This window comes from Geospiza fortis, unplaced genomic scaffold (genome assembly GCF_000277835.1).
Source record: "Geospiza fortis unplaced genomic scaffold, GeoFor_1.0 scaffold171, whole genome shotgun sequence".
In the NCBI taxonomy this organism is placed as follows: Eukaryota; Metazoa; Chordata; class Aves; order Passeriformes; family Thraupidae; genus Geospiza; species Geospiza fortis.
Genome location: NW_005054313.1, coordinates 9,098,895 through 9,109,146, shown reverse-complemented (window position 1 = coordinate 9,109,146; position 10,252 = coordinate 9,098,895). Strand labels below are relative to the sequence as shown.

At 41.5% G+C, this 10,252-nt stretch overlaps 1 protein-coding gene across 1 annotated transcript in view; it reads right to left on the bottom strand.

The window, feature by feature from the left end:
* TMEM266 (transmembrane protein 266) overlaps positions 1–10,252 on the bottom strand; it is a 55,792-nt gene that overhangs the window by 587 nt on the left and 44,953 nt on the right. Inside the window, exons 10-11 of the mRNA XM_031055916.1 lie at positions 7,240–7,290; positions 5–136 (exon numbers count right to left, since the gene is read on the bottom strand). Coding sequence (XP_030911776.1) covers positions 5–136; positions 7,240–7,290 — 183 coding nt within the window. The remainder of the gene's footprint in view (positions 1–4; positions 137–7,239; positions 7,291–10,252) is intronic.

The following is a 10,252-nucleotide window of genomic DNA, read 5'->3' as shown; positions in this document are numbered from 1 at the left end:
AGGCTGGCCGAGGTGCCCGTGCTGCCCAGGCGCAGCGGCACCTCCACCGTGAACAGCTCCGAGGAGATGTTGGGCCGGTGCACGTCGATGGCGGCTGTGGTCACCACGCAGATGGCGGCCTCGGGGACTCCGCTGTCTGCAGGGACAGAGCACAGAGGGGCTGAGAGCCCTGTGGGCAGGGGCTGAGAGCGAGTCCATGTGCAACGCTCTGTACCTACAGGGATGGGCACAGAGCCATCCGAGACACGCACACAGCACACAGACCCCTCTGAGCCATACACGTGTATATATTATATACAGATACTCGGCAAGGCAGTCCTTTTCTCTATCCCTAGCGCTCTCTGTTTATAGATACACTGTATGCCTAGATCTGTGTGTGTAAATACAACACCTAGAGCTTTAGTCATACAGCTAGTGTGTACATGTGCATAAGAAACTGCATCTACATCCATTTTGCCTGCCTGTGTACATGGACAGGCAATAGGTACCTATGGGCCATAGTCCCTCCCTTAAATACCTGGAATTAGCTACTGCTGCACAGCATGCAACCCCCCCCGAAATTGTACTCGTTTTTCTGTATGTGGGTGTGTGCCCACACAGATATACACACATTTATACCTACACATTAACAGCCCCCCTCTCTTGAGCCAGTCTTTAAATGATGCACACATGCCTTTTTTCTATCACCTGTATCTGTGCTGGGGCTGGACAGGCAGGGATACCATACATAATGCCACATAGCTGCATATACATACATGAACACACACATTTATTACATACATACAATACACAGGGGCAGAGATGCAGGCTCTCACCCCCTCCCCACCCCATTTTATATACACATGGCCTTTATATACAGAGATGAGGAATTATGTCTGTGTGAGCCCCATATGGAATACATTGTACACAGACCTTCTGTTATACACACACAAGATACAGTGCCCCCTTGAAAGGCAGACAGCTGTCTACCACTAAATAAAATATATACAACCTCTCTGCCTTTCTACAGAAATGTGTACATACTTCTCTGTAGGTATATTTATTGGTGTAGGAGATGATAGCTGTAGATGATTCTATCTCTGTATTTACATAGCTGTTTATCACAGAATCACTATGCTGGGCGAGATCTTCAAGATCATCGAGTCCACGCAGCCCAAACACCTCAACTAAACCCTGGCACCCAGTGCCACATCCAGGGATGGTGACTCCACCACCTCCCTGGGCAGACCATGCCAGAACTTCATGGACATATTTTATTGATATATTTTTTATTTTTATACACATCTTTAGACTATATGGAGCTCCATATATGATACAGTACACATACATATAATATATAGACTAATACATACATAGAATTATCTATAAATAGAAAACACCTGTGCTTTCACTCACAAGTATACTTACCTTTAAATTTCTCACTGTGTGTGTATGGCTGGGGAACAGTTATAGAGACATACAGAATACATTTTACCTATACATGAACACCCCGTCTCCCTTTCAGTCTTTTGATATGTACATCTATGTAAATATATATACACACACATGTACCTTTTTACAGCTTTCCAAGTAAGTTACGGGGATCTAGAGATACATATCACTATATAATACCACATACCTCTCTCTACACACGTGCACACACATATATAATACATAGGTGTATCTACACAGTCTCGCCCACTTAATTTTATACATACCTAATCTTTATATATAAAGCATACAGATATGAGGAAGAGATGTATCTATGCACGTGTATGTACAAGCCCCCTATGTAATACATTAGACCTACACATCCATATGTACATTTTCTACATACATAGCTGTGTGTCTGTGTGTGTACATCTAGGCATAGATATATAAAAACATATAGATGTACTAGCTATTGGACAGTTGTTGTTCTCCCCCTTTGAAAATGTAATTGTAACACTTTAAATAGAATGTATACAATTACACACATGTATACTTACCTTTGTGTATGATTATTTATGCCTTATGGTGTGTATATATGAATCTGGAATGTATATAGAGGAATATATATCTAACGTGTATCAAATAATATAAGATATACACATAACACATGTATAACTCTAGCTCTACATAACACCCCCAACCTTTATATGTTTTAAATTATATACAAACACCCTTTTATAGACAGCAAAATTTATTATGGGGATGTATACATAGGGATACACATCTATGTGTAATACAATATGCACCTACATAGATGTGCCTGCCCCAGTTTAAATCCATATAACCTATACCTGCATAGACTTCTCCATACAGATTGGGGAGTGTGTGTGTGTATATAATATATATAATATATACTATACAATATAATAGACTGCATATACATGCACACACACTGTAGTGCACAGTCCCCCCATAACAATACATCATTCCTGTGCCTATGCAGCCATTTTATAGATGCACTGTGTAGTCCCCTCTTTAACTCCATCCAGTTGTCACTGGCAGCTGCACAGCCTGACCTTTGTGTAGCAGTGCACAGGCTTGTCACCCACCGTGTGTACATACAGCGACAATGTAAAGATCAGGATATACACTGCAGCACACTCAGACACACACATGTTACCTGTAATAGGTGTTACCCACAGCCAGTGAGATGTGTGTACAGACACACCTTGTTAGAGAGCGACACAGGAATTCAGGGGTACAGAGCGAAATCCACAAACACTAACAGTGCTGTACACCTGTATATACATGCACATACATGTTCTGTAGGACACACTGCTACACACATGCAGTCTGCCTCCCCCTCTCTCCCTTTTTTATACACATAATCCTTAGATGTCTCCATACAGATATGGGCAATATGTGCACACATGAGCTCCGTACAGAATATTTTACACACACACACATGTATATACACACATATACATTCTAACATATAACCCACCCCTTAAATATATATAATTATTTATTACTAAACAACAAAGATCCCATCTCTCTATGTGTGTATATTTATTTATAAGATGCATGTATTTATATACAAATATATATTAAAAATACATTGTAACTTTACTTGAGAACTTAGATATCTTTATTGCTATTTGTATAATGGCGGGTTAATATCAAGGGACTTGTGTATATATACACACACATCTGTAAATAAATAGGATATGCCTGTATATACCTGCTCACTCTATATATATATATACACACATATATAGGCACACACAGAGTCTCTTGCACGCAATCATTCTGTAGACATACAGGCAATGTACACATGGATGAGGAGTCCCCTGTAAAATACAGCATACATGCATATGGACTTGTACATGGAACACACAGTACTCCCTCTTAATACAGCATACATGCATATGGACTTGTGGTACATGGAACACACAGTACTCCCTCTGCTCTCCTTACATAGAACACAAATCCCCACATATGTCAGTATATGTACATACACACATACATATACACACCTATAAATTTGTGTGTACATACACAGCGACTGCAGCTATAAGGATATACATATATAGTACATTATACATACCACCAATGATGCATATTATACATGTAAAATTATATTACCTCCCCCTTTTAATGTCTCTCAATGTATATTAGGGGGATATACATCTATAAACAGTACCATATACCTGTGTATATATCTCTCTGTATACACACACACACACACACACACACACACACACACAATGAAATACATAGGTATATACTGGGTCCCCCCAAATTTATATATTCATTTATCCACAGGGATGGGGGAATATATGTGTGTATCTGCCCCATACATAGGATACAATGTATATATCTGTAATGCTTACACACACACAGACTCACACATATGCCTATGTGGAATGTATATATACAGGGATACCAATATGAAATACATCATTGCTATATGTGAACACACACACACATTATGTAGATATGTATATGCACAGACATGGTCCCTCACACCTTTCCCTTTTTACATACCCTACGCCTATGTATAGATTCATACATATTTGTATATAGTCCTGTAGAGCTTGGGGATATGTGTAGAGGGATAGACACGAATAAAATCAATACTTTATACCTCTATATGCATGTGTGTACATTTTTTAAATAGCTCTCTATATAATTCATGTGTCTATGGATTCATAGGCTTTCTCTCTCCCACATACATATGTACAGACTTTATATACCCATATACATAGCTTTATATATAGACATCCATATTTTTAGAGGGAATGTCCCTATGCATATATCTATGTTTCCCCTTCATAATATATCTACATATGTACACATATTCTATATATAAAACATATGTCTCTATATATACACTCATGTCCTTTCTAATGTATAAACCATATACATATTGAAACAGGCTCTCACATGCCCACCCACATATATCTCTCCCTGTATCTATATATGTATCTTTACTTATATTTATACATATACAAAATACTAAAGTAGTACACAGATCTTTACCTTTGTATCCATCTGCATATATACATAAATAGCTTCTATACATTTATACAGATATAGGATAAACCTATATATAAATTCCATGTGCCTATATAAAAAACAAGTATATATGTTTTCTGTGTAAGATATACACATAATAACATGCATAAAATAGATTAAAAAGAGATGTATATGCAGTCTTATACACACTTCTAAAATATATATAATTATGTTTTAAAATAAAATATATAGACACTTTTGTGTCTATATAGTTCCCCTTTGTGTCTATGTGGAGAATTATATATATATATGTGATACACACAGAGAGATCCGTATTTGTGTCATATATACGATACATATTAAAAATATATGTATATAGCCATTCACACCCCTTTGATTTATATGACCTAAGATATATAAAATAGGAATATACAGTTTCTCTCACACATCTGTAAGTATGTGTCTATCCCCATATATATGGGATAGACATACATATATATCACACTTAAAGTATCTTTATACGGACTGTGTACAGACTGCATGTATGTATCTACAGTCACATCCAATACACAGCTCTCCATCTATGCATGTGGCTATAGATACACCATACATTACAGCTCTATATGCACACACATGTAACTGCAGTGCATATAAAACATAAATCTATAGACACAAACATGTACAAATGCCTTTACAGATCTTTAAATACATGGGACCATACTGCAGCCATATTCATATGCACATATCCTGATCTATGAACATACACAGAAGCCGTCCTCAGCAAGCACATCTATGTGCCCAATGACACAATGCAGATATTCAATACAATATCCTTGTGCTCATAGAGTCACCGAATGGTTTGGGTTGGGAGGGACCTTCCAGCCCACCCAGTGCCACCCCTGCCATGGCAGGGACACCCTCACCATCCCAGGGTGCTCAGCCTGCCCCTGGGCACTGCCACGGGCTGTGCCAGGCCCTCGTCCCCTCAGCGCTGCCAGCCTGGCCCAGGGCAGCTCCGGGGCCTCCTCGGACTCGCTGCAGCAGCTCCACGTCCCGGTGATGCTGATCCTGCCGGGGCCACTCTGCAGGTGGGGCTGGGCTGATGCTGATCCTGCCAGGACCAGAGCTGGGCCGGCTCTGCAGGTGGGGCTGAGCTGATGGTGATGCTGATCCTGTCGGGGCCAGCAGCTCCAGGTCCTTCCCTCAGGGCTGCTCTTGATCCCTGGCCGGGGCTCGTGCTGGGGAGTGCCCGGGGACAGGGCCAGGCTTCCCCTTGGCCCTGCTGAGTGCTGGGAGTGTTCAGGAGCCCCCCTCTCCAGCCTGCCCGGATCCCACTGAATGCCAGCTGGGCTTACAACCAGACACTCACACTCCCTTCTGGTTAGCATTTATGTGGCCTCAGTTCCGTATGAATGTATTTCCATTTATATACAGGATTAAAGATATGCAATACATTATACAGAGATCTATTTTCATTCCTGTAATATATACACATGTATTTCTATAATATATACACATATATTCTGACCATCTCTCCTCTCACTCCTTTCTACATTTAATATATGCATTCTAATAAAATATCTCAGTATGTACAGAGACACAGTCTTCCCCGCGTCTTTATATTTGGATAAAGCTCTACCTATATGTAGACACAAAATCAAAAATACCTTTATATGTGTATAAATCTGCTTACATAATACCCATATGGGGATGTGTGTATGTTTGGAGAGACATATATGATACATCATACACACACATGTACAAACGTGTATGTTTACTTACATACACATGTATATGTATCTGGGTTTGTGCAGGTATATAGATATGTATATCGATATATATTGATATATAGAATACAGTATAGATTTATATACATACACATACATTATATATATACTAGGCATATCCTTATATAGAGAAATATATCTAGATATACCTATATTTCACTACTGATGCATACTATATATAAAGTACGTAATACATTCTATACACACATAAATGCATATATATGTATATATATACACACACATAGCTTGTGTATATTCTATGTACATGCATGTGCAGGCACACACACATTGTTTTCTTTCCTGTAACCCTGTATATATATATCTGGTGATGTGTATGTGGAGATACAGAGTTATAACACATTATATTTAAGCACACACATGTTTTTAATAGATATACAAATGTTATATTCATAAGGGGGGTGTGCACACCCCCACCTGTCAGAGCCTGCCTTCCTCAGCCCCCCCTGCCCCGCTGTGCCGGCAGCCAGAGCACGGCCAGGCCGAGCTGGGCTGGGCAGGGCAGGTGCTGTGCAGAGCCCCCAGCACAGGCAGGAACCCCCCCTGCCAGCAGGACTCCTGCCAGGAACATCCATTTGAAGGCTGCCCTCGGGTCAGGCCCAGCCGCTGAGGTTTCCCACCATTCAGTTTAACCTTTCTGAAAGGTTCCCAGCGTGGTGCTGGGCTAAGCTGTCTCCCCACTTCTTTTCTCTTCATTTATTTTGTCCCTACTGTTCATTCTGAGATCCATTTGAAGTGCTCTGTGAGCTGGACAGCCCAGCTACAGGGAATTAACCCCTCCCAGATCTCTGAACTATCCTGAGTTAAATACACAAGTTTGCAAGAGCAAACTTGGGGCCTTTCAGAGAACGACTGTTGGCACACACTTCCATGGACCAAACCAGAAGGCTCTGTGGTGGGTTTCATTTCCAGGACAGATTACAGCACTGCCCAGTCTCACCTGGTTTACAGCACACAAGGCAATGCAAACATACCACTCACGTTTGTGTTTGTAAGCAACACTCACCACTGCTGGGCTCGTTGTAGTATCGACTGATGTAATTATTCATGTCATCCTCTGAAAGAACAGAAAAGCAGCCCTTAGAAGAGCATTTATTTCATTACATGGCTGAATCCCACCCCATGGAAAGCTTTCCTCTCCCTGCATGCCCAGAGCCACTTGCTCTGGATTTTTAGGCCACAAGGCCTGTGTGCATCACACCCCATCCAAGCTGTGTCTGCAGCCAGCACAGGGACTGGATTATCCTTTGTCACAGTCCTCTGCAGCACCAGCCTGGGAATGAGGCACTTTGGGCTCCAAAGGAAAGGTGCTCTGTGATCTTTCCAGAGGCTGACACAGGGCTGGCCATTCCCCTTGCTCTGTGGAGACAAACACAACCCTGGCCTTTCCCTGGTCAGCAGGGGCGTCCCATCCCAGCCAGGGCACACAGATAAACCTGGATTTATCCTGACAGGCTGAACCAAGGGCACCAGCACAGACAGAGCCATTGCTGCTGCACACTGACATCCCCAAGTCACCTCCTTCCCCACAGGAGAAAGGGAGGCACCATGTATGATTTTAATGTGTAATTCCCTACCTTCTAAGATAATGTCACTTCTTTTCCATTTTGAATGAATGAAGAGTTATTTTGGTGTCTATAACACATGCATATAAATATACAACATAATATTAACATTACACTATCTGTTGGCTTAAAACTTACTATAAATAGTTTTACTAATCAAGGGTGTAATACTAAACCTGTAGTACATGCATGAGAGCTACACCTGAACTTCAACAGTGAGTTAAAAATGAAGATGTGACCACAGAATGGAAAGCAGCAGCTCCATTGCATGTACAGATTTTAGATGCTACAGATGACAGGGGGATTTACTGTTATCTCATGGAAAAGCAGAACATTTTACCATTGTGAAAAAAAACATAAACTTCTCTTGTTCTGAGCGAAGGCAAACAGTGCTGCTGAGAAACAGTATCGGCAGGCCCAGAGAACTCAGGCTTCCAGGCAACCTGACCTGCCCAATTTGTGGTGTATCCGTGCTCTAAAAGCACTCTCTCCTTTTAAGTGCTCTTTTTGATACCATGTTTCAGAAAGCCGAGCTCATCCCTTTGAGCCAGATTTCCTTCGTCCCCCTGGGTCTCTGTGGCTACAGTCCTGCCTCATCACAGCACATTGCGGTTTGCAGGTGAAAGAAACAGATGTTTTCTGGGGAACACTTTCCTCACACAACAAGACCCAAACCACCAAGCACTCTGTACCTGAAATAGCTGCACTCGTAAGAAGGCAATCTAACCTGACACTGAAAGGAAATGTCGTTGTTTTCCTGGTTTCATTGGATCTTAAAAGCTTTTTCGGCCCTTGTTGATCTTTAAATGCCTGCAGTCAGAGGTGTGCTTTGTGCTAATGTCTGAGTTTAAAAAAGAGGCCTCAGAGTAGCTCAGGGCAATGCCACTGAATTAGGAGTACATTGCAAGGCTTTTCAGCTATCTGCTACTAAAATACACTTCATTTCAGTCGTGCATAATTGATACTCTCAGTGCCACCAAACCTGCCAGCTACAGACACAGGTTCTGGTTCAGAGAATGCCTCTGGAGCTGCACTTCTGGCAGGGCACTTTCAGCATCTTGGAGTCCAATTCTAAGCAGACAAATGAAAACAGCACAGCACTTTGGCTGGATGAGGGTCACCCCCCTGGCACCTGACAAAAGCCACCAACAGGGGCCTTGGGTACTCCCAGTACAGTCTCTCCAAAAGCCAAGACACTTTGCATCAAAGAGAGGAAACGCTTGGAGAAGTCACTCACCTGCTTTTTGTGTCTCAAAGACAATGCTCAAGCCAAGGCTTCCTTGGGAGTGCACACTCTGCTGACAGAATGTACCAGGGCACTGCTCCCAAACACAGCAGCTGTGTCCAAGCCAAGCTGGCAGAGAACCAGGCTGCTCTGTATGGAGCAGTGGGCACTGCCAAACACCTGGAGAGGGGGTCCAGAAATGCCCTGCCCCTGCTCCCTCTGAGCTGGCCTGGCCTGGCTCTGTGTGTGACCACTGGCACACAACACTGGGGGAGCTCCCAGCTGCCTACCTTAATGTTATTTTGTGATGGCTTTATTAATGTTATTGCTCACTGCTGATCTCTTCAGCTATAAATTAAAAATATATGTATAAATATATCCATGTGTGCATGTGTATGTAAATATAAAATACATATATTCAACCTTAAGTAGTTTCTTACAAATAAAAACCAATAAAGAGTAATGGAATAACAGCAGCAGAATAAATATTTCAACAACAGATTAAGTTTCTGAATCATTACATTAAAGCAAACTGACAATTAACAAACTCATCTGAGTCATATGGGAGTCTCAGCTGCTTTGGGTATTGAAGGTTATGAACAATTCCAGTTACTTCCCATTATATTCTACATTGCTGAAAAAAGGAGTCAAAAATAATACAACAAATACCCAACTGAAAGCACCCATCTGTGCATATAAAATGTACCCCCAAATGCACAGTTGTGCACAGCACCACAGAACACTGCTGAAGGGATTGTGGGGGTTCCCAGATGAAGTCCCTGCTCGGAGTGGGGAGTTTGCAGGAGCAAGCAGGGAAGACCAGCTTTTACACCAGGGGCTGAGCACTTGTATTATTTACACTCTACACAGTGTTTTCTGCTGTCAATCTCGTCCAGTTTCAACTGCAGAAAGGGAGTTGTCTTAAGAAGTACTTAATTTTCACAATTTCCATGGGGTTTTTTTAAAGCCTTTTTCAAAAAAAAATATATTTTATTTTATTTCTACCACCTTGGAATTTCCAGGATCCAGATTTAATTTTTCTCCTTTCCTAGAAATAAATCCCTCTCCTCCAATACACAGAAATGTTACCTGCACTTCCTTTTCCAAAAGACAGACCTTGCATCTTTAGCTATGAAGATACCCAAATGGTATTTACAGCAAGCTAAAAAGCAGAAAGGAAAAGCATTCCCATCCTAATTCCCATGGAAATGGCAATCTTAGGAAAATGT